This window comes from Vidua chalybeata, chromosome 6, assembly GCF_026979565.1.
Source record: "Vidua chalybeata isolate OUT-0048 chromosome 6, bVidCha1 merged haplotype, whole genome shotgun sequence".
Classification (NCBI taxonomy): domain Eukaryota; kingdom Metazoa; phylum Chordata; class Aves; order Passeriformes; family Viduidae; genus Vidua; species Vidua chalybeata.
In genome coordinates this window covers 8,578,313-8,602,204 of record NC_071535.1, presented here as the reverse complement: position 1 = coordinate 8,602,204, position 23,892 = coordinate 8,578,313, and the positions used below count along the sequence as shown (strand labels likewise).

The following is a 23,892-nucleotide window of genomic DNA, read 5'->3' as shown; positions in this document are numbered from 1 at the left end:
AGTGCTGGTGTACTGAGCACTTCAACACATGGGCACAATCCAAAGCAGCAGACGAATTTCCCACTAGTTACAGCAAGGACCATCCAATTCAAACAATCCAGGCAAGTTTTTGCCCTCAAACCTCCAAAGACTATCATTATTTGCTTCTCAGGTGGAAAACTCTGAGCGAATTCAAAAAACAGCTAGGACTCGAGGCAAGGATGAGAGCTGGAGAGCAGGTGAAGATCACCTGCTGGAGGAGTGAAGGTGCATAACGAAAAATGAAGAAAAAGCTGCTTATTGTACTGGGGGGGGGGGGGGTGGGGTGGGGTGGGGTAGAGGTCACAGTTTGTGCAAAGTTTTGGAACCTTTGCACAGTTTGTGCAGAAGTTTGGAATGCTATGAACCAGGGTTATATTCATCCACTTTAAAGGCAGGACGGCCTGTCATATCCTAATGGGATTCTACTGGATGCTTTAGTTACACCAGGGAATATAAACTGGAATTTGCAGAATTACCTGGCTCCAGCCCATGTCTCAACCCCAAGCAGAACACAGAGGAGTGTATCTGTTTCAACCACTGCCCAGCTGACCTCAATTCCACACTGCAATCACAGGCACACAGAGAACTTACTTATGTGCCCTTGCCAAGAGGCTTTTTCTTGTTTTTCTCCAAGTCCGAATTTACAACAAAGTTCCTGGGCTGTAACACAGATACACTACTGGTGTTCAGAACCTGGGATGCACCATCTTTGCTGCAATGTGCAGCACCAGAGCAAAGTGACATTTTTGAATGCCAGAAGGAAGAATAGGGAAGTTTTGGCAATAGACATTGTTAGAAAAGTTTTGAGGTTTAAAATCAAAGAGCTAAAGAAACATGCAAGATTTAAGCAGTCTCAGCATATGTGGTATAAAAAGAATCTGAGGTGAATGACACTCAGGTCACAGGTTTTTGTACTAGGATTTTATGTGTTGCATCAAAATGTAAAGAACACATTTTATGTTTGCAGATATACATTTGTAACAGCCATAATCATTCAATTATGGACAACAAGGTGTTTAGATCACTGGCAAAATGAGGGAATATGTCCGGAAGATCCAGCATTCAGGTGTGGCCCTCACAGCTCTCAGTTGCTAACAATACTGAGTCAGAGATTTCTGGCAGGTTTTTATGAGTTCCATTTTATATAAGGGAATTAAAACAATCCATTAGCAACAACTGGCAGAAAAATAATGAGACATAATCAGCCTCAACAAAACAACCTGATCCATGCCTGCTCCTGCATTTGACAGAGCAGATTTTCCTGGGGCAGATAATGGTAACCTTTGCTCAGTAGTGTTGCCTATATTTGGATGCACAAAGTTGTGTTGGCTCAGAACTTGTCAAGACTTGTACACTTGCAGAAGAGCTTCCTTGGACTTGGTCCCTGGGCTGGTTGGAGACGTAGATGAAGACTTGGAAGCAAAGGAAGGAGAGCAGTTAGATCAGACTTGGTGAACGGGACAGGCTGTCCAGCACCAGTCTCTACAGAGACACAGATCTCTTCTTCCCCTTCCCTCCTTGCACAAACACGCAGTAAATTGCACTGGGAATTACAGCTTATTCTTTGAACAAAACACAGGCTGGATGTTTAATGGCTTACCATGGTTGCAACTCTTGTTGCTTATTCTGAAGCACAGTGCAGTTGTTCTTGGATGTTCAGATCTTGTTCTTTGTATTCTTGTTTGAAAAAGGACATTCCAGCCTTCTGTAACCACCTCCCAGCTGTGATTAACATTAGTGCCTGGAGAGTGTTAGAGATTGTGCAGCACAGACTGGCCTGAGTGGTGGAACAGAAATACCTTTGCAGATCAGGGCCTTTTGCTGGCACCAGGAGGGCAGCAAAACAAGGCCAGTCGTCATTCACCTCAAGACAATTTATTCCTGGCACAGGTTGCTTTTCTCTGAACAAGCATTTTCCAAAATTATCTTTGCATAATGATCAGCACAGAGATGAAACAACTGAGGAGGAACAGAACAACCTGAATCCCTCAGTGATGTGCACATCAAACTTGAGAAACTGGAGCAGTTGTTGCATCTCTACAAATTCAGAAGGCTCCTACCACAAGAAATAAGAACCTAACTCATTAAAGCAATTTTATTTAACTATTTGGAGGGAAACTTTCATATCATGAGTAAAAATACTGGAGTTGAATGTTGTTAAAAAAGTCAAGATGATGGACTCTCTGTGCAAGCACAGCAGTGTCTGATGGAGAGGGGAAGACAGGGTTTTCATAATATAATTACTTCCAAATAAAAATATTAAATGCTACTTAACTGGAATACATGTCATCATTTTTTATACAGTCAAGAGAATAAAAAAAAAACCAAGCGCAATTTAAAGAACGCAACCTACAATGGAATAACTTTATTTGCAGCAGAGACAGAATAAGACTGCTTTTATGAAAATTACAAAGAAACATGATACAACAAAAATAGGGTGTGGGGAATTTCCCACTAAGATTAAAAATGAAAAACAAAAAAAGAGTTCACTTTTTGAACACCATTATTATTCAAACACATATGAAGTTTCAACCTAGTTTTTTTTATACATGGGAAACACTGTTAAACTGAATCTTCAAGAGTGAGAAGGCACCATGAACTGTTGGTTGATACCTTTAATGCACACTCAAGAAAGAAGAAATGATCTGGCATGATGCAAAAATTCATTAAGTGTTTATATATATTCATATCTCTTTTCGTAAAAAAAAAAAAAAAAAAGCGGCAACAAGTCATTACTTCAGTGCCAAATGTACTCGTGTCTGGCTGACTCGCTCATGAGGATGATTTCTCTCTTAGACCTGTGTGGCATTTCTGTACAGTGGTGGAAGTGGGTGATTTTGTGTTGTTGCCTTTCATATTAGATTGGTAAATCAAGCATTTTCTAGGTTCTGAGAAGCCAATCCTATGAAGTATTCCTAGCTTCTATGCAAACGGAATAATTAAATGTACTGCCTAGAATGAAATACTCATCTGTACGGCGTGGCAATCCCACCGGATTCAGTTTGATATGTAATGTCTTGTAGCAGATGTTATAACAAAAATAACTTTTGCTTTTTGATTTACCTCACTGAGGCCATTAATGCTGTTCCTATAGTTGGTTTTCTGGAGTTGGATGACACTTTACTGCTGTCCAAAGTGAGTTTGAACTTTAACCCTCCAGAGTTTGTTCACTTTGTTGCTTATATTATTGCACTAGCTACTAAAGTCTTATATCTTCCTATATAAATCTAATTGATCAGAGTGCAGATTCTGTATTTAGATAATGAACTGTATGAAATAAATAAAATAAGGGGATTTTCTGGTAAGAGTTGCTGATATGTTGAATACCTTAATTATTTCTAAAGTAAACAGTTTTGGTGTATATTCTTAAAAACCTATGGTGATTCAGCATAAAAGCCTTGACATAATACTTAAAGAATGGATTTGTTCTCCTTCTCAAAAATGCATCAAAGAATTGTTTTAAATACAGAATCTGTGAGGCTTCCTACAAATTCATCTAAGTCGTAATACAAACACAGTTTGTAACTTGATAATATAGAAAGTTCTCTAGTGTCCATTGAAGTAAGGTCCCCAAAATGCAGTCTGTTTTGTTTCTGAATGGCAAAACATTAAGCGGTTCCACTGGCTGAGTAGGAGAACTGAGGAAAATGAGGTCTTCTCTCGTTATCTACACAATCCATGCTGTCATCTGAAAGAGCAAAAAAAAAAAAAACATCAGGTAACATTTGCTACCTTTATTTTCAGCAAATCAACAATAAGATAATGCATGGTAAAGAACTTGCTGTTCTGAACTTCTGGCAATTGCTATTTGAGAGCATCAAACATGCTCAGTTATCACAAAAATACAATATTTTGATGGGACATTAGCCCATGCTCAATCAGCTGCTTGCATATACACAGTGCATGTGGATATGGACATGAATTATTATTATTATAAACATTATTATCACTGATTTCCAGTGGGAATGTGCAGATTTGGAAAGTTTCACATCAATTTACCAACTTCTTGGTCAAATACATATGGAAAACCCTCAAATTTAAACTGGTACTTTTTCATATGGGCTGAAGAGACCCATCATAGCAAATTATTTCTGGTGGTGTGGAGAACACAGTGGGAAACATTTGGAAAAACTGTACCTTGGTCAGGAGGAGTGATTGTTATCATCTGTGCAGTAAATTCTTCATCAAAATACCTTGTATCTGTTTCAGATGTAACTTGTGGCTTGAATGGAGGTACAAGCTAAGGAAAGAACAAAGTGTCTATTTACAGGTTCTTGCAGTGCTGCTTGAAGTAAGTAGAATTTGACATAAACTACAGTGCCTTTTTCTACATTCCTAAAATGTCTAAAAAACACCAGTTCACAAAGAAGGAAGCACATACAGTAAAAAATACTTACTTAGGTGTGCACTTACTATTTATGGGGCATTTAAGGCATTTTTCCCTAGGATTTAACTGCAAAAAGAAAACTTAGAATCCTAAAATTTCTTCAAGTAATAACATGCTGACCAATGTTTAAAAATAACACATAGTAGTTCCCCACATAATTATATGGAAATTGTCAACCTCATCTAGTCAGATTTACGCTTAAGGAGGATAAAATAAGTAAGAAAGATTCTAAGTGATATGAAATTTATCAGCTAACCCTGTGTATCACCACAAAGGTAACATCACCCAAAAGTTTCAGCTACAGTGCTACTGTGCCCATGCAGACTGGAGGTCTGACCAACCCAGCAGGATCTAGGCCAAGGCAGCAGCAACACTAAGTTTTAATTAACACTCCTGGTCCCCAAAAGCAGTTTGATGTCAACTCTAAACTTCAAGAACCTGGAGTGCTTACAAAAACCTGAGCCCAGTCAGCAGTGAACATCCTCTTCTTGCTACACCAGGAGCTGCACTCGTTGGGGTTTATTCCCGAGGCTCCCTTGGGCAGACAGGCTGGAAATCATCCATGTGTACCTAGGCAGGCTCTGGCAAGAGCAGCTCCAGATGGAGCAGAGCTGCCTGACTGGGGCTGGAGGAGGAGCGCGCCTGGGAAGCGGGATGGGGAGCTGGCTGCATACAGATGCACACACTTGGAACATGGACAACTCTGGAGGGCACCAGAGCTGGGATTCAGACCTTGCTCACCTTCCCCTGCACGGGGGGGCAGAGGCAGGATGTGAGCAGGGCTCTGAGCCCTCCTGAGCACAGGAACAGTGCCAGCATCCCACTCGCCCACCACCGGGGTTACACGTGGCCATCTTTTAATAGCACACAGCCACACCGGGCAGCAATTTAGGAGCGTGACTGAGGAAGTGTCAAGCTTCCAATCCAAAACTACAGGGAGAAGTTTAGCAAGGTGGATGGTAAATTGCTCCATCTGAAATTATGCAGTGACCCCAATACATGCACTTCTGCATTTCTACAAACAAGAACAACACTACACTGACAGAAATCACTACCCAGAAAACATCAGCAAATCCTGAATACACAAAACGCCTCCTCCCCACCCCTGACTTTGCCTCCTGCTTGGATGTGAAGAATCATTTGTTTGTCAACTTTCAAGCTCCCTATCATCAAGATGGTCTTTCTGATCTGTTTTGAGAGCACCTAACAGTGTCCTGTCTTATAAACAGCAATCCAATAAAATGTGTTCATTTTCAATGTAAAGACTGTAAGAAATGTAATGTAAACATATGGCAGTGTTCCCATATGTGAAGAAGCATTTACTGTTTAAAATCAATCTTTAAAAATTTAAAGCATAAAAACTCTGTTTATTATAAGACAGCACAATTATAGTATATATTCATCATCTTTTTTTCCCAATTACACTCACAATTTCTGTGCCCAAGAATGGCTTAACGCAGCTGGGTACATTACCCTTACAAAAAAATATTAGGTCCTTAGAAGTGGTATTTATGTCCTGAATTCAAAAAGGAAAAGGAAATAGGATATCCCAAAGTCAGGAGTTACTCTGAGCCTTGAAGTCCCCTGAAGCTATTGAAGAGGGAATGCTTTACATTATAATGTTAATAACCCTTCTCAATCAAATCACACCAACATATTACATATAAAAGCCCTGTGGAGCAGGAAGATTCTTCCTCATGTAACTCTATCCTCTCTCTCCTTGCAGCAGTTTCTGCCTACTTCCCAAAGCAACCCTGGGTTTGACAGGCTGTGCATGTGTGCGTAGCTCTATCTGTCCTTTTAAGCTAATGGTGGTTTTGGCACTCACAGTGCCCCCAGTTGCTCTGCTTGCTGTGCACAGCTCGGAGTGATTTAGGACTTGGGCACTGCAGCAGCCACCTGAACTGAGCACATTGGAGCGACTTGGAGCAGCAATCCCAAGCCAGCACACATGTGGAACAGGCTAGCACTGCCTGTATCATTTTCCTTTTTATTTTAGTATCTGTTAAAAGCAATTTGAGACAGATTATGATGCACCCACCAGACATCTTTTCCCCCTAGCTGTCAAATTCTAAGCGCTGAGCTGGAAACAGAGGGGAAGCCGCAGAAAGCTCCAACGCTGGCTTTAACAAGCAAATATGTCGCTTTACTGAAAAGCTGTCACTGCAATAGCTCTGCAGTTCAACTGGCAGGGAGGTGCCACCTGTAGCCTCCCACGGCTGCAGACCAGCATTGGTACCCACAGGCTCATGCTGGTTTAAGAAAGGAAAAGGACCAGAAAAAAGCCCCCATGTGATTAAAATCTCTTTGCATATGTTTTGCTTGTGGGTGGGCAAATTACAGCGAATTAAACTGCACCTTCTCTGCACCAGAGACAGACAGCACTCTTCCAAGTGAGCCTAATAAACATTTTAAATCTGGGAGACAACCCCAGTTATTCAAAGCTCCTTATAATTTAAAGCAAAGCTATGCTTCCAAAAAGTTTAATTACAAAGGAAACATTCTGGATTACCCAGGCCCATACTCATACACGTAACCCAGCATTACTGGAGATGGTGGGGAACCAAGCTTAGCACACAAACACCTCTCGGCAGCTGACAAAATGCAGCTTCAATCCATGGGACTGCACTTCAGGTAAGTGCTGCAAGACCCTCTTTGGACCACCAGAATATAGGCAGCAACTATTCACAGGCTCTCCTACCAGCATGCCTACCTCAGATGCAAACACTAATGGGACACGAGAAAGGCCAGGATCTAAACTCCTTGGATAGGCCAAGGTCAGGATTAGTCTCAATTGCTCTAAAAGATGCAAGTATTAGGAATTTCCTGATAGTTTTCAGAATAATCTGAATCATTACCACTATGGAACAATTTATGAAGGCTTTTTGAGTCCTATGGCAAAATAAAACATTGCCTCCAGCTTGTGTGATTTCTCTTCTGTTCAGGGAACTGGGACTACTACCAAATCACAAATAGCTTTACTCAAAATATTTGAGCCCCACTGTCAGCTTTTTACCTTCAACTGCATAAAACCAGCAAACCTTCAAGCATTCAGATTGTCAACTGGGTGAAAATGGGGACAACTTCCTGTTTAGAATAAGAATTCAGATCTACTTTTCACATTATACTGAATAAACTCATGGAACTTTCTCCTGCTCTCATGACTGTATACTCTCCCTCAAGGGATGTTTTGAAAGGACTGAGATCTTAATGTCATATCCACACTTTCAAGGCACAAAAAATTGTTTTATGATTTTTCAGTTCTTTTAGCCACACAGATCTGTGAGGAAGTGAAAGAAGAGAAGGAAACAGAGCCCTCTCTGTAGCTGTATACAGGCACTGGACAATGCTCCCACTACAATATGGAAACTCAGAATCTGCCAAGTTTCTTACCTGCTCCCACCAACTGGAGGGACAACCAAACTGTATTTAGAGATCAAGTAAGATCTGATACCATGAGGGACTGCTGGGGGAAGGAGGGAAATCAGGAAACTCTGGGACTGAATGAGATCATGTGGCACCAGTAGATGGGAGCCTTGAATCAGCAGACCCACGTTTGGCTGCATTTCATGAGTGCTATGAAAATGTGGCTGTTGAGAATTGAACGTGAGAGGACAACAGCACACCATCCTTAGAGCACAAAGCAGGGCATCCTGGAGGTGTGAAATAGTTATCTGAGAAGGAAGGGGCACTGAGGCACAGGCAACTGAGGAAACACATTCTTACACGAAGGGCTGGGCTCTTTGACTTCAGTGGCTCCCACCAAAAAGCCAACAAATCCAGCAGGTCTCAAAGAAAACCCATGAGAAATACCATGAAGTATGTCAGTACCATGACTGACACTTCACATCAGTCCTTTGCCACACACAAAAAATAGTATTAGGCTTGGATTGATCTAAGAGTCCACACTTGTCTGGACTTGTCTTGAATGCTGACAACATTAGATTGAAAAGGCAGGAAAAATGCAATGGGAAAGAAGAGCCCATCTTCTACTACTCCCTCTAGGAAGTCTGGCTTCAGATGCTCAGGAACCAGTATTAACTCTGGGCTTGCAAGGGATGCGTCAGTCAACACAAGAAATGGCAGCAAAAGTTCATAGGAAAAGCCATTTAAAAGCTTATATACTCTCTAAATTTGGAAGCTATTTTGATTACATCCTATTTATTCAGCCATAAAACCATGTATCTCATTAAGAGATACTCCTATCATTGCAAAATAAAAATCCACAAGTAATCTGATTACAGTATATTAAGTTGTTGCTAAAAACAACTACAAACCTTTTCTGTGGAGGGTTTCTGTGTACCTTTAGAGAGCAACAAAATCTGAAACATTTGATACATCCACAGCTACAATTCACCTTGGGAGAACAGTTGTATAAATACCTTTTTCTCGTATACATCTTGCCAAACAATGCCAGCAAAGAATTTGTGCTGCATGATTTCCTTGGCATCATCAGGACCGCCACCTAACCTGTAGGAGGCAAAATAAGTAATTAAATGTTTGAGTACAGTTATTTTTTCTAATATAATTTTTATTGCAGTGTACTGAAGAAATTCTGAGTTTATATAATGCATTTGGGAGCAGTTCTAGCATTTGCTGTGTGTTTGGTTTTTTGTGCAAGGCCTATTTTAGGCTTCAACACAATCCCTCTAAAAGATTTAAAAACAGGCTAACAAACCGAATTAGAAAAAATGTCTCTGTTAGACAAAGAAAAAAAAAAAACCAACCCACAGTTCAAAAGACCTGGCCTTCAGGAATGATGCTGTCTTGGGGACCACAGCAGATCCTGTAAGGTAAAAGGTCTGAGCCACAGATCCTTCTCTCTACATTAACATGCAACTACCCCTTAACAGTCTTCTACAGCACAGTGATGCCAGCAGTAAAACCAAATTTGAAGTGAAAGAGAGACAAGGCTTTTTAAGGCAAACTGATTTATGCAACCTGATTTAAATTTCCATTAAAGAAAACAGTTGACAACTGCAGTGATAATATCACAGCATATGCAAATCTTTCCTCTTCCTTGGCTTCAGGAAAGCACAAAGGGTGTTTTATTGACTTGAGGTATATCAAGATAAAGCACTTTTATTCCAAAATAAAACTGTCCACACAGCTTATAGATGCAATCAGTTTAGCTGCAGTGTTGAGCTAACTGATGCTTAAATTTTGCTGTGGAGGTTAAAATGTTCTCTAGAAGACTGAACCACATCTGCAAGCAAAAGCAGGCATTGAGAAAACAAAACAGATACTGGGTAATCAGCAGGATTACTCAGGTAACAAGGTTAAAACAACGTTCAGGTGTTACCATGTTCACCTAGGCTGATCTCTAGGATCTGCCTGTTCTCCCATGCTTGGTGCCACTGGCAAACTGAGATCCTCACACCGTTTCAAGAGCTGGAAGCAATGACTCTACAAGACCCAGGCTAGAGTTACACTGTTACAGACATCAGGGACAAGGCCTGCTCTCTGGGCCTGAAGCCAAGACCTGGCCAGGCCTCATCCACTGCTGTACAACATCTGGCCCTGAATGTCCCCTGGGCCACCTGTGGTAACTCCACGCCCCAGTTCATGATTATCTGGGGACAGAGGGGAGGGGTTTGGTTCAAAATACCAGAGAAAATATGAAGGCTTTGCTAAAAGCCATTGAAGTGGTATTTTTACAGCTTGAGACTGCATGCTCTGGAATGCAGCATGAAAGCACAATGCTGTTGGGACAGCACTGGATGACAGTTCAGCATGGAAAAGTCAAATACTGCAACACTTTGTTCTCAGTGCTCACTGGGAATGGATCCTGATGCATTCAACCCCTCAGCCATGCCTGAGCACCATCTGCAGAGAAGGCAAGCTGTACCAGAGACACCCTGCAGCACAGGTGCCTGACAGTCCAGGGGCTCTGCTTGCTTCCTTGCCCTCTTCCATTACAGTGCCACAGTGACCTAAGGGGTTTGCTCCTTATCATCCTTTAGGAAATGTGCAGTGGAACAGCTCCCCAGCCTTCCAGTACCTGGGTGACTCTCTCTCCTCCCCAGGTGAGCTCTAAGACCAACCCAAGTCCACCCTAGAGCCCCACGGGCCAAACCAAGCTGGACGAGGACTCTCCCATCTGCCTGGCAGCACTTTCTACAGCTGCAGAGCAGCCTGGAACAGAGACAAACTTCAGGGCAGCCTGGGAACAGAAACAAACTCTGTGAGTAATCATTTCTCCGCTGGCTCCCTCCAGGTGTAGCGGCTTTGCCAAGTCTCTGCCAGACTCTTTGTTGCTTCCACAGCACAATGATGATGGCTGATGAAGAGGGTGGAGTCAATCCTCTTTATCCACAGATGCCAACAGACTGCACAGGAGTGCAGCAGTGACTCTGAGCTAAGAAGCACCTGAATGGTGTTCTGCAGAAGCAGGCAGGAAGGCTGGCTGGCTGCAGCCATGTACAAGTGCTTTGCAGAATATGTTATCTAATACGAGCCTGTGTTCCATGAAGGGCAAACACATATTCAGGGAAATGCCAAGAAAGACTCCAGATGTTTTACTTACCTTTTAAAAATTACACAAATCCAGTCAAAGTGAATGGCGAAACAACAGAAACCTCGTATTTTGGATATGGATTTATTCCAAAATACAGTTTTGTTTTCCAGAATTATTACGAAAGGTCTGTCTCAAGGACAACACAATTAAATTAGCAACTAGCACAAAAATCATGGTTAAGCACCAGTGAGAATGTAAAGAGCAGCAGGTTTGTCTTTCATATGGACATGCAGTAAATGAAGTAAAATGCAGCAGAAATAAGAGCTCTGAAAAGATTCCTGGATAATGAAGTTAAATTCTGCACATTTAAGTCCTCAGACAGAACCAAAAATAGTATATATAGGACTTGAAAAGCAAAAGTTACAGAAATTTACAGTATAAAAATAAATAGAACAGAAAATATAGAGGCCAAAAAGCAATTTAAAGAAAAACAAGAGAAAACATTCCTCAAAACCTAACCAGCAAACAATTCTGGTTATTCATTCAACTTCTATCTACACTTGAGAGACTTTCTTATTTTAGTTAAATCCAAAAGTGAAAATTATTAAAAAAGTGCAACATCAATATTAAAATGAAATGATTGTCACATTTTAAATTTTTATGAAACTGCGTATTGCTTTTAAGTCCCTTTAACCATTTAACGACAAATGCCTGTGCTCCATAAACTGAGGGCAATCAGCCATCATTCCACAGATGTATCATATATAAATAATTTTAAAAATTTGCTGTACTGTATTTTTAACAATGTATATAAATATAATCTGTAAACACATAGGAAGATTGCAATTAGTGGATCACATGAAAAATAATGTATCTCTATTTGCCCATGTAGAAGTACCCAGTGCTCAACTCCCAGGTCCATTCCCAGCTCTTTAAAAAGAAACCTGCACACTTCTAGTTTTCAGCCCTGTCTTCACATGATTTCTCTGAGTCAGCCCTGCCCCCAAACCTGATTCTACAATGGCACAAACATCCCCACCAGGCTCAAGAACAACAGCCCAGCAAAGACTGCTGGTGTTCACCAGCTCCAAGCACACAGACTCTTTATTTCTCCTTCTCTGATACAGTCAAGATGGACAACAGTAGCTTATTTTACTACAGCCCTTACCTTCAGAGGATTCTAATAGCCACAGGAAGGATTTGGGAGCTGTATCCACATCAGTTTCCTGTGACTGGCACTATCAGCACAGAGAAGCTGTCTTTGGCTTTGAGAACAGCATGATTTGAATACTCCAGATTTGGAAGGAAAAGGCCAAATTCTTCCCAAAGCCCTGTACCCAGAGTCTTTGGGTGTTTTCCTGCTCAGAGATTAAAACATTTGGAAAGCCTAATGCAGCTAACTCCCAGCTCTTTGCTGAGCTTTACTTCCCCACTTCTTCATTAACCACATGCATGTGACACAAACATGGTAGATCCAAAAAGCACTGAAAAAGCTCCCACTTTGCAACACAAGTAATCGAGAGGAGTCACGTTTGAGGTTGGTGAAGCTTGGGAAGTCTCTAAAATAGTGATTTCTGGAAAGCTGGGAGAAAAAAATCTTTAAACTTGCCTTTTATGTTTTTCTCAGCTTCAGTTTAGATCTCTGTGGGAGAACTGTTTGATTGTGTCTAAATTGCTGTGGACAGAACTGATTTAGACTAAAATTATCATACACAACAGCTAAATCTCAGCCTGTCTCAAAGCACCAGGTGCAACATGAAGACATGAGCATTTTGCACTTCAGCTGATACACAGGACCCTGAAGCTGTCTGGAGGCAGAAGCACTTTCCTACTTAAGGCACACACGTTTCAGAGCAAACACAAGTCACCTGTCATGTGTGGCTCCAAAACTCTGCGTGTCCACAAGGCACCCAAATGTGCTGTCCAAGAGGACCAGCTCCTCAAGGTTACCTCCATCTGCTGGCCACCAGCCAGCTGGGACCATCTCCAGGCCCCTGAAGTCCCCTCAAGTGTCACTTCTAACTCTTCCAACACCAGCAGTGGCTGTGAGGGCTGCAGACCTCCCTGTGCCTGAGAGCAAGGGTGCTCAAGAGCCACCTAACCTTCCTGTAGCAGAGCAGCAGAGAGGACACAGACACACAGCTTAACTACAAATCTCCTCCTTTCACTAGGGAAAAAACCAATGAGTTCAATTTTCATACCAGTAAGGGCTTGATCAACTCTCACATTCCTGAACATCTGTGACCAAACTTTCATGTGGATATGAAAAGAACCATCATGGCTAGGGAAGAATGAAGTACCAGATCTCCATGTCACTGCAAAAACTGACCACGAGGGCCCAGGGAGCACTTTCAGCTCTTCAAAGCCACAACTGCAACTCTTTCAAGTCATCAGATCTTTGAACAGGCTGCATCATCTTCCTCTTGCTCTTGCTGAATGGCAATGGAATGGCAATGTCCAACAGCACCACCACAGAGGCAGGTGAAGCAGCCTGTGACAAACCCCAGGCTGAACAACCCTGGCCTATGACAGGGACTGAGGCACGTAGTGAAATCCAATGATCAAAATTCAGATTAAACCATCCTGAAGTTCTATCAAGTTAAAAACCTGCCAAGATTCAGAGCTTGCAAGACACTGATTATAAACCCACCCACACATCTAAACTTAGCCCAATTACATGGGGTGCTCTGATCCATGCCCACTTTCACAGGCTGCAGTCTCTGCAGCCAGAGGAAGAACAATAAAAGGCAAAAAATGTGTTGTTTCATGTATGAAAAAATGCTCTGATTACCTTCTTTCATTTGATCCATGTCACAAAGCAGTGAAGGGGAATTTCAGGTCACATTAACAGGAAATATTTACAGAATAGATTTTTTCCTTCTTAGGAAAATTAGGGCTCACATTACAAGATTAATAAACTTCTATTGATCCCAAAAGAAACTTCAAAATTCCTTTTCTCTTACAAAATGGATTTCGTATGACCAAATTTAGGAAATAGCCATGATTAAAAGCAGAATACAATTTATTGTTCTTCGCATTTTCTCCATATGCCTGGGAGTTTGAGACTGAACTGGTATTACTGAACACAGTGCACTAACACTGCTTCAGTATATCCAGCTCAGGTACAACAGGTCATTTTTAAGATTTAATTCACTAATACAGATCACAGTTACCTAGCTCCCTGATATTTAACCTAAAGTATCCTTGGCACTAAGCTTCATTATATCAACCTTTATTGTTGGGTTGGTTGTTTTTTTCTGATGATTTTAGGGGAAGTGACAACATCTCCCAGTTTCCTTTTTCTCATGGTTTTGGCTGTCTCCTCCATCTCACTCTAAAGTTCATCCAAAGTTACGCTGCCAATTCTGATGCTTTCTGCCACAAACATTACAATGACACCAACTTCTGTCCACCACTGGGCACCAGAGGGCATTTCTGTTGAATTACACAGTGGCTCCCCAAAGCCCAGACTATCATATTATTACGTAACTTTTCGGTGTATGTATTTCAGTAGCTCTCTGGCTGTTTTTTGTCCATATGGCTCCATGAGCACACTGTGAGTCAACTACCAAGTATGCCAGGCGCCCTCCCCAGCACCCAGACCACCCAGAAAAAAGGAACATAACACTACAAGGGCAGGATGCAGGACTTCTACCTCCAGTGCTTCCAGATCAGTTCTCCATGCTGCCTGAAATGTCCCAAAGTGCAGGGGATTTGCTGAACCACAACTTCAGTTAAAGTTATGGGAACACTAACTGGGGAGAAACCAGTATTTAAGAACAGTCCATGATGTAAAAAAGCTTGGGAAGCACCAGTGTAATTAGGCATAATTACAATAAGGCATGTGTGCAGGCTTGTCTAGTCAACAGTTATTTCTATCAGCAGCATGAAAATCATCTGTCCACTAGATCAGAGCAGCACTGCTTCCAAGCCTGCAGAAGATACATGTGAAGAAGTGGCTATTTGTATAAAGTGAGCATATTGTGGAGTAATTATTGGCATTGGGAAAATCTCGTAATTAGAAACGAGTGGGTATTCTTTGTTTGTAAACAAATTGCATTTTGACTCATCAGAGACGCTCCTTTAAGAACAAACTGCAGCAGATGCTGCCTGTGTTCCCTGTGATTGAAAGGCCCCACCTGAATAAGCTATGAAAGGGTCACAATTGCATTTAACCCAGTGCTTTACTGGACAGGAATGCTGCTGGCAGGGGCTGCAGCCAGGCTCACAGAGCACAGAGCCTGGGGGCTGCTCATCAATTACACAACCTTCTCCTGGAGGTGAGGTCCCCTCTGGGTTCAGGAGGGGCTGCAGCTGTTGCCACCTTGTACAGGGCTGGCCACGTTCTGGGCAGCCATGCCCCGCTCCCCACAGCACCACCAAGATCAATCCTCCAACATTAAAAACTGTGGATTTGCATTACGAGACCTCCCAACAGGATTTTCCATCAAAAAATAGTGAAGGAAATAGCCTACAGTGATGACAGAAATCCTTGCTACAAGTATCCTCCAGGTACTGGCAATCCCATTTTCCTGCTGTGTTCACACACATGCATGGAGACTAAACAAACACCAGAAAGTAAACCGGAATTCTCTGCTTGCACCTCACATGAAAGGTTTCCTATTTGGGGCCCATTAACAGTGGAGGGTTCAGGACAGGAGATCAGGGGCAGAATCACAACATTATTTGTTTTAAAAATGTCTGGGTTGACAAGATGGCAGGTTTTTAAACTGATGTTTATCTCTGTGAAGGACAACATCCTTTTTGGATCTTGTTCCATTTTTTGTTTGTTAGCCATTAGGGGCTTTTTTTGTGGTTTTTTTTTCTCTTTTTAAATCAGAGGTTATTTTTTAAAAAATACAGCAATAAAAGAAAAACAAAAACAAAAGGAGGATATAGGAAAAGTCAATTGAGCATGGTATAAACTCCACAACAATCATGGTACAAACACCACCACCTACTGTCCAAAGCAGGATGCTAAATCACTGACACATATCTAGACAAAAATTCAAGAAAGGGACAGCAGTCTCAACTGCAACAGAAGATAAAAGCATTTGGTGTAGAGCATGACAGCAGCCACTGGATTCATTACAACCAAAGGCAGGGTTAACTTTGTTTCTCCCAGGCTATAGTTTTGCTTTAATGGCAGCCACCAAACTCTGTCAGCAACAAAGCTGCTTCATGTTGCTATTTACACTGTCAGCTCATATAAAAAGTTAAAAATAAATTAGTACACCCATTTGCTGCATCTTGTTGGATAATCAATATGAACAGATTAAAAATTAAATTACAATTTTGTCTCAAAGACCTTAGAGAAAGTGCAACTATTAAGCAACAGCCTCACCTTTGCTTAGGATCTTTCTTCAGCAAACCTGACAGGAGGGATTTTGCTTCAGGTGACAATGTGCGTGGAAATCTGATCTCCTCCATAAGGATGAGTTCAAAGAGCTTTTCATGGTCCTGATTGTAGAAAGGGAGCCGGCCACACATCATTTCATACATCACAACTCCTAAACCCCACCAGTCCACTGCACGGCCGTAGTCGTTATCCTCCAGAACCTGCAGATTGTAAGAAAAAGGCTTCTGAAGATACACCCAAACCAGGCATTAACACAGAACTCAAGAAGCAGAATTTACCCCAGCAAGTCCATCTTTCACAACACAGCCAAATCTATCAGCAGAGTATTTGAAGAAGAACCATGTGAAAAGAACTGGCATCCATGCTCACCATCCTGGGTGAGCAGAGGGGGAAAAGAAGGCAGCAGGTATGTTACAGCAGCTTCCTTGTCTTCCTTCTCCCATCCTCCCTCACATTATGGGCATGATAAGCACAACCTTTGAAAGTCCAAAGGCCAAGAACTGTTCTCACATTACAGAGCTAGCTGTTAAACGCTCACTTATTCATCACAAACTGTTCCAAAGGGGATCCAAGTTTTTAGAAAAACCCCAACCCACCAAGGAGACAGTACAGGGAGAAAAGGCCATCAACCTGTTCCTTCACAAGCAAAAAGCCAAACATATCCATCATCTTCTTATTAACCTGCATCCCAAAAGGGGTGGCTCTGCACATCCTAAAAGACCACCCACAAATACTCAATGACTAATCTACATTAAACACTAAGAGCCAGAACAACACTTCTAACATTTGACTGCCTCTAAGGCTGTAAAATGGCAGCCAAATTGTCTCGAAACGTTTTCCCTCCAACCCTTTGCCCCGCTCCAAAGGCACTCCTGCCTCTGCTCAGAGGGCTGCAAACACAGGATCAGTCACTGGGGTGGATTTCTGCCAGGTCTCACAGCAAAAGGAGCCCTGCACAGCTCATTCTTCCTTTCCCCTGGGTACTTCTACCTAGCAAAGCAGTGGCTGGTACAGGGACTCAGGACCCCAGCAGCACTCTCCACCTCTCCTGCCTGGCTCCAGAGAAGCCCTGCCACAGTGCATTTCTGATCTTCTGTACAGTGTGTTGCTGAAAGGAGTGGGGAGTGTTTTGTGGCCTGTGCAGTGGAAGTTACAAGGGCTGCTCTAGACTTTGTGTCTCCTATGCAGTTGTCCGTAGCTGACATCATGATCTCATGTTCCAGACCCTGTCCTCAGGTTTTAGTTATCATCTTTACTCCTTGCATAGTCCTGCACTGAGCTGCTTACTCTTGCTAAATGCACAAACCACAACTGCACCACTATCCTGTTTTCCTACTGGACAGTGTCTGTGTGAGCTTTACATTCCTGCGATTCAGAATACTTAATATTCAAAATTAAAAAGGTAAAAGAGCCTAAGTTAGTGCAAGTTTAACAAAAGCAAGATCTTAATGTCTTACAAATCTTGATATAAAGGTTTTGCACATAAAAAAGAAGCATCGAGGCACTTCATGTAACAACTGTTTGCACTCTGCCTCTCTTTATTCACTAATTATTCCCCTTAATTATCTGAACGAGGGAGAGGGCCTGCAGTAAAATTCAAAAGGCTGCCAGGTATTAGATTACCCCACGTCGGTCTATTTACAGCATCCCCGGCCGTATGATTCACACCAAACGACAGCTGGCTGTGCAGCTGCCCCCTCCATGTACACGGCCGGCACAGCTGCCGCCGGCTGGGATTCCAGGAGCCGGCCCCGTCCTTCCCGAGGCACGGCAGCCCTCGGCTCACGGGGATTGTGTGACAATGCAGTTCCCGCTCTGAGTCACCCCGCTCAACCAGCGCTTCCTGTTCACACTCCCCTACACTTGGCTTGCCTAAAATAAAACACTCACACGGCCTCTGATTTGTATTTTTGTTTTTTAAACTGCTGCAAGAAATGCAATAGGAGAGACTGAAAGAAAAAGAAAACCACAGAGGCCTTTGTTGTGCACGTAGTTAATGTTACAGGTGCTTTTGAAATGCAGTAAACACTTCAAATGTTACTTTAAAAAGTGTATTAATACTCTGTACTATAAACTAGATTACTAACTACAACTATTTCCTTCACCTCCATTAATTTTAAACAGAATATAAAATGCTTATTTCTTCAACGTTCTTCAGCACAATGACTGTATCATCATATTAGTGATTGTGTAGAAGAGAACAATGGAGTGAGTACCAAAAATGCACCGTAACAAAAAAAGATATTGCACTCATCCATGATTTCTTGCAAGACACTGGATAGCTGGGGAGCAGTAAAGTAACAAGGTCATTTCACTTAAATTAAGGGGTCATAATTTCTTAACAAGCAGCTCTAGACTGTTGTGAGATGGAATTCGAAAGAGAAGGCAGAACAGCTGTACACATCACAGCCATTGATGCATCTGACACATCAAAGTTGACACGGGTCAGTCACTGTCATCCATGCATGAGATTCCAGTATGAACCTAAAAACAACGATGCAGCAACTGTACAGACACACTGCTGTGCTGGACTCAAGTTACAAATGCAGACAGGAGCATTGACATCCCTGCTTTTAAGGATGTATGACCTTAAATGCACAGAAGATCACTTGCACACAATTTCCAGATTTTTGCATGCTATCAACCAGATGACAAAAGCCTCCCCAGAATTTAACACTCCAACTCACAGATGGGATTTGCAAGTAAGGGAGAGAACTGAGTTAATCAAAAGGATTTGTCCTTCAGGGTTTTTGGATGAGCCAACTCATTATAAATATTAAAAAAGAAAAAATAAATAGCAACTAACAGAACAGAAAGAACAGCCCAACTGCCTGCACAGGGAATCCCCACATTCCAAGTTAGGAAAAACAAAAACAATAAATATTTTTAGCATCCTCATAAAATCCTTGATGAGAAACTGAAGTTCAGCAATTGATTTTAAGAGGGAAGCAAAAATAAAAGGCATGTTTATGAATAATAAACACTCCGTCATGCTGCTAATTACTCTCTGCATCAGTAAATCTCAAATTGTAGTGCATGGACCCCAATTTAGATTCACTGAAGACTTCTGGTGATCCATGGAAAAGCTGGCAGTCATCATGAGACTGGCTCCACCTCTTTGCTGCAAGCTACTTCGACAGGTGCCCACGTTCTTCATTATTACAAAGGACTGGAGGCCCTTGAAAGCAGCTGGGAGTTTAAAAAAAAAACAACAAAAAGCAAACAAAACCCAAGAGCACGCTGCCACCACTATGAAAGCAGGGAGCACAAAAGCGCTGATCAGCAAGGACATCAGCTCACAGCAGAAATATTCCTCCTCCACGCCAGTTTTCCATCTTTGTTACTTTTACACAGTTCAGTTCAAGGCAGGTTTGCAAGGCTCAAGTCTCCCAGCTCAAAGGAAAGCTGTGCCAACAATCCATAACCTGCCGGCAGCCCAAGGCTCGCTTCTGCATGTGCTCCGAGCAGGATGGAAATGTAAACGCCACGGGAAGCAAAGCCCCACTGCAAGGGAAGCAGCCCTCGTGCAAGGCACACCACTTTGGCTCGGGCTTCGTGCCCTATGAGTGCAGGAGTTCACTTCCACACAGCTCAGAGTGTGGGCAGAGAAACCAGTGTGTGCCTGTGGAGCACCAGCGTACGCACATCCCCCTGCAACCTGATCTCACTTCTCAACTGCCCCTAACTCACTCCGAGTTCTAACACCACCTCTGTTGCACAACTCACAGTGCTTCCAGGAACAAACCTGCAAACACGCATTTGCATTTTGCACTTGAAAAGGAAAAAAAAAAAAAAAAATTTGCATAAAAAAAATTCCCCGAAACATACTGTTTGGGAACTGAGATCCTCTGCCTGGATTTATTTCCTCTGAAACTGGAGTGCTCAAATCAACACTGAGAAATATCTTGTGCTTTTATAGTCATAAAACAGTCAGCATTTTTAATGCATGCCATGTTAAATAACACAGAAAAATCTTGGTCTGTCCTGTTTCTGAAAGCATGTCAACTTTTACTGCCCTAAAATAGTAAAAGAATTGGACAATACTTCTACTTCTTAAGTGAAGTCCTATTGATAACCTTTCAACTAGGACAAAACATAGCAAGCTGCAAAAAAGGTAATCTATCATGAAATATTTGAAGTGATTAAAAGGGTTTTTTTTTTAAATTATGTACTTGATACAAGAAACAAGCACTGTTCCAGTAAAATGTACATATTCTGTCAAGTGGAAGAAACTACCCTGCCAAAAAATTACCATGTATCATTATGCTAAAGATGTGTTCCAGATCACTATGAATAAAGGAGTCTCAGGATGTGTAATTATGTAACAGCAGTTAGTGCATGAGCACATCATGGCACAGGAATTATTCTGTACTCCTACTGCTACCATGGAAGGCACGTAAGAAGGCAATTTAACACAACTGTCAACATAAACATACCTCTGGTGCAAGATACTCTGGAGTGCCACAGAAAGTCTTCATTGTTGCTCCATCCTTGATGCCTTCTTTACATAGTCCAAAGTCTGTTATTTTTATGTGTCCATCTTTATCCAGCATAAGATTCTCCAACTGGGAAGAAAAGCCAAATTAAAAGACATGATTACCTGTAACATACACTGATCCTGAGCAGGATAATCAAAGACATGAATTTTGCAGATCAGTTTTGAACCTCATCCTCACTGGGGTCAGAGCCAGAGCAGCTGCCAGAGCATGCAAAATGTAAATATACATTTGTAACATTTTCCTCAGTCCTTTAGGGAACATTAAGTAACTAGTTTGTAGTCTTGGGGTAACCTACCATATATACAGAAAGAATGCAGAACATGAACATTGTATTTATGCTTCTACAATATCATCATCAATAGAACACCAGTTCTTTAGAAAGTATATTAAGTATTCCCCCTCACACAACTTCATGTCTGCTTTTACTCTGACTTTATTAAATAATCTGTACCAATAAGTAATAGCATAAAATAAATAAAACAGAAATCATATGCAAGGTTAAGGAACCATTTCCAAAGAGACTCTTTAAATGAGAATCACTATATACGTTTACTCAGCACATGGTATTCATCACACCCTGAACATCTGGTTTTTGAGAAAGTCACCAGGTATTAGGACACTTTCCTCAGTGTATCAATAAAGTGCATTACAGGGGAATCACAGTGATATGGAAGATAAAATCCCAGCAGAGATCCCAAAATTACTCTGACATAGTCTGAGAACATTACAGAGCATGCTTCATTTTAGACTGCCCCTAAATAAACTACCAGGATCCCTTCATCGTGTTCTGAAAACTCTTCTCAGGAAGAAAGAAAATACTATTGTTGCATTTTCCTTGAGAATTTCTCAAGTTTGTTTGCCCTGAGATATCTTGTTTGGTTGGGGTTTCTTTTCCTCTTCTGTGCTCCCCAAACAAATTAGTAACTTGAAGCATAGGCAGTTTTCTAACTGCAAGCAGCTACTATGAAAATGATGTGAGCACACTGCAAGGAAGCACAACATCCATGCAGTGTGAACTCCCATCTCTCTGCTAAGACCAGGATTATGCTCCACCATGCAGAAGCACCGGAAAAACTCCTCTCAGAACATGAGCAAGTGAAAATGAAACCCCTATAGCCCAGTAACCCTTCATGTTCTCTGAAATGCTGCCAGAGCCGCAATAAATGCCTTATGCAGTTTCTTGGACTATCAAAGGGTTTAGACATCCTGTAAAGTCCAGCCCAACAGCTGCAACAACAGCTTGGATAAAGTTCAGTCAGGAAAGGATTTCTAATGGTTCAGGATAATTTGCTTTTTTTAAACAACAAACAAAAAGCCAAACACCAAAAGCCTGAAAATGATTTTTCTACGTACCTTCAAATCTCTATAAACCACATTCTTCTCTGAATGCAGGTAATCCAGCGCTGAAACAATCTCAGCCCCATAAAACCGAGCTCGGTCTTCAGAGAAGACACGCTCTCTTGACAGATGGAAAAACAACTACAAGAACAGTAATTTGTTAACTTTAAATGTTTCTGAATTATATCTTGCAGTTCACAAGCCATGCTGCTTGGAAGGTGCTATTAACTAAGAGAAAACCCCACCCTCACCCAGCTGTGTTCCCAAATGTGTTAAAAAGCATCATAAATTAAATGATTAGATAATTATGTCTCATATTCACAGATGCACACTGATAACCAGTTCATGTACTACAGTTTTACAGGTTCAGAAAATTATAAAACTATTTTTGACTGAATTACAATTACATATAAAACCTACAGCCTAATGCATGATTTAGAGAAATGTTAATATTCTAACTTTTCCTTCCTGACTGTAATAGCAGTCGGCAGTTTCTAGTTCTCCCTCCAAGTATACTCACAATATTAATTTAAGTGTTAAAACTTATCTGACAACTAGAGCAACTAGAAAGCAACCTTGCCTTCTTGAACTTCTAAATGTCAGATTACAGTATATTGCTGTCATGTAAAATATGAACCTCTGCCCAAAATCTCTATGTTCTAAAAATGGAGTTGAAAAAATTAAGTCTTACTTCTTCATATTAATTAAACCTTTGAACAGCTCTGTTTAATTGGGACAATTTGGATTAAATAGAATTGCAAAAATGGACCTTAGCTAAATAATGTCAGGCAAAATTAGTACTAGAACAGGAAAATCCTAAAGTATTAAACATTACTGTATTTCCCTTACCTCCCCTCCATTAGCATACTCCATAACAAAACACAAGCGATCATGTGTCTGAAAGGAATACTTTAAGGCCTGAAACAGATTTAAACCAAAACTTAGAAGGCAGATCATAGTGACAGTTAGAAAAGCATTTTTAATAGATTTTCAGAAGCAGACATGAAATTTTCTATTTTAGTGAACTTTTTGTCCTTATACCTTATATAATACTTGTATTTTCCTATTGCAGCTGAGGACTGATTCACCGCCAACTTATTTCATTAAATGAATTTAATAAACCATTAAACAAATTCCTTGCAGAAGCCACCATCACCTAAAATGCTGCGAAACAAAGTCCTGGCCTATTAGCAGGGAATCAAAGTGTACCAACAGTAACTGAAGTTTCCTCCTCTGGCCACAGGTTCAACTGACAGAAAAGAGGCCACAACCAAACCCTGGAGCACAAGGTTTACCACACTGACTACAAGACCTCTTACATGAAACATATGCATTTTCACACACCAGCCCCCTGGCCTCTGCCCTGCTGCCTGCAACTGCTCCCTGCTGACAGCCTGCCAGGGGATTGGCCAACACTGGCAATACCACTTTGTGAGCAATTCACAAAAACAGACCAGATGGAGGCTGTGATGGAGAGTCACAAGGCGCCTGTGTATAGGCCTGTCACATGTATTCCTGTGGCAAGAGTAACATCAACTTGTTTGCCATAGTATTAAGGCTATCATCACAGAATATGCTGAGCTGGAAGGGGCCCAAAAAAATCATCAAGTCCAACTCCTGGCCCTGCACAGGACCACCCCAAGAATTCCACCAGGGGCCCCAGAGTGTTGTCCAAATTCTTCTTGAACTCTGTCAAGCTGGTGCTGTGACCACTTCCCTGGGCAGCCTATTCCAGGGCCCAACTACTCTCTGGGTAAGAACTTTTTCCTAGTACCCAAGCTAAACCCAGTCTTGTAGCTAACATCTCAAGACAGCCCTTGTTTTGGATATT

General features: G+C 41.6%; 1 protein-coding gene across 2 annotated transcripts in view; it reads right to left on the bottom strand.

The window, feature by feature from the left end:
• Positions 1 to 2,355: 2,355 nt before the first annotated feature.
• Positions 2,356 to 23,892, bottom strand: part of AKT1 (AKT serine/threonine kinase 1) — a 77,955-nt gene continuing 56,418 nt past the window's right edge. For both annotated transcript variants that reach the window (XM_053945688.1, XM_053945689.1), the window contains exons 8-14: positions 22,911 to 22,979; positions 22,077 to 22,202; positions 20,661 to 20,789; positions 16,210 to 16,424; positions 8,791 to 8,878; positions 4,159 to 4,261; positions 2,356 to 3,709 (exon numbers count right to left, since the gene is read on the bottom strand). In XM_053945688.1, coding sequence (XP_053801663.1) covers positions 3,630 to 3,709; positions 4,159 to 4,261; positions 8,791 to 8,878; positions 16,210 to 16,424; positions 20,661 to 20,789; positions 22,077 to 22,202; positions 22,911 to 22,979 — 810 coding nt within the window. In that variant the 3' untranslated portion in view covers positions 2,356 to 3,629. The remainder of the gene's footprint in view (positions 3,710 to 4,158; positions 4,262 to 8,790; positions 8,879 to 16,209; positions 16,425 to 20,660; positions 20,790 to 22,076; positions 22,203 to 22,910; positions 22,980 to 23,892) is intronic.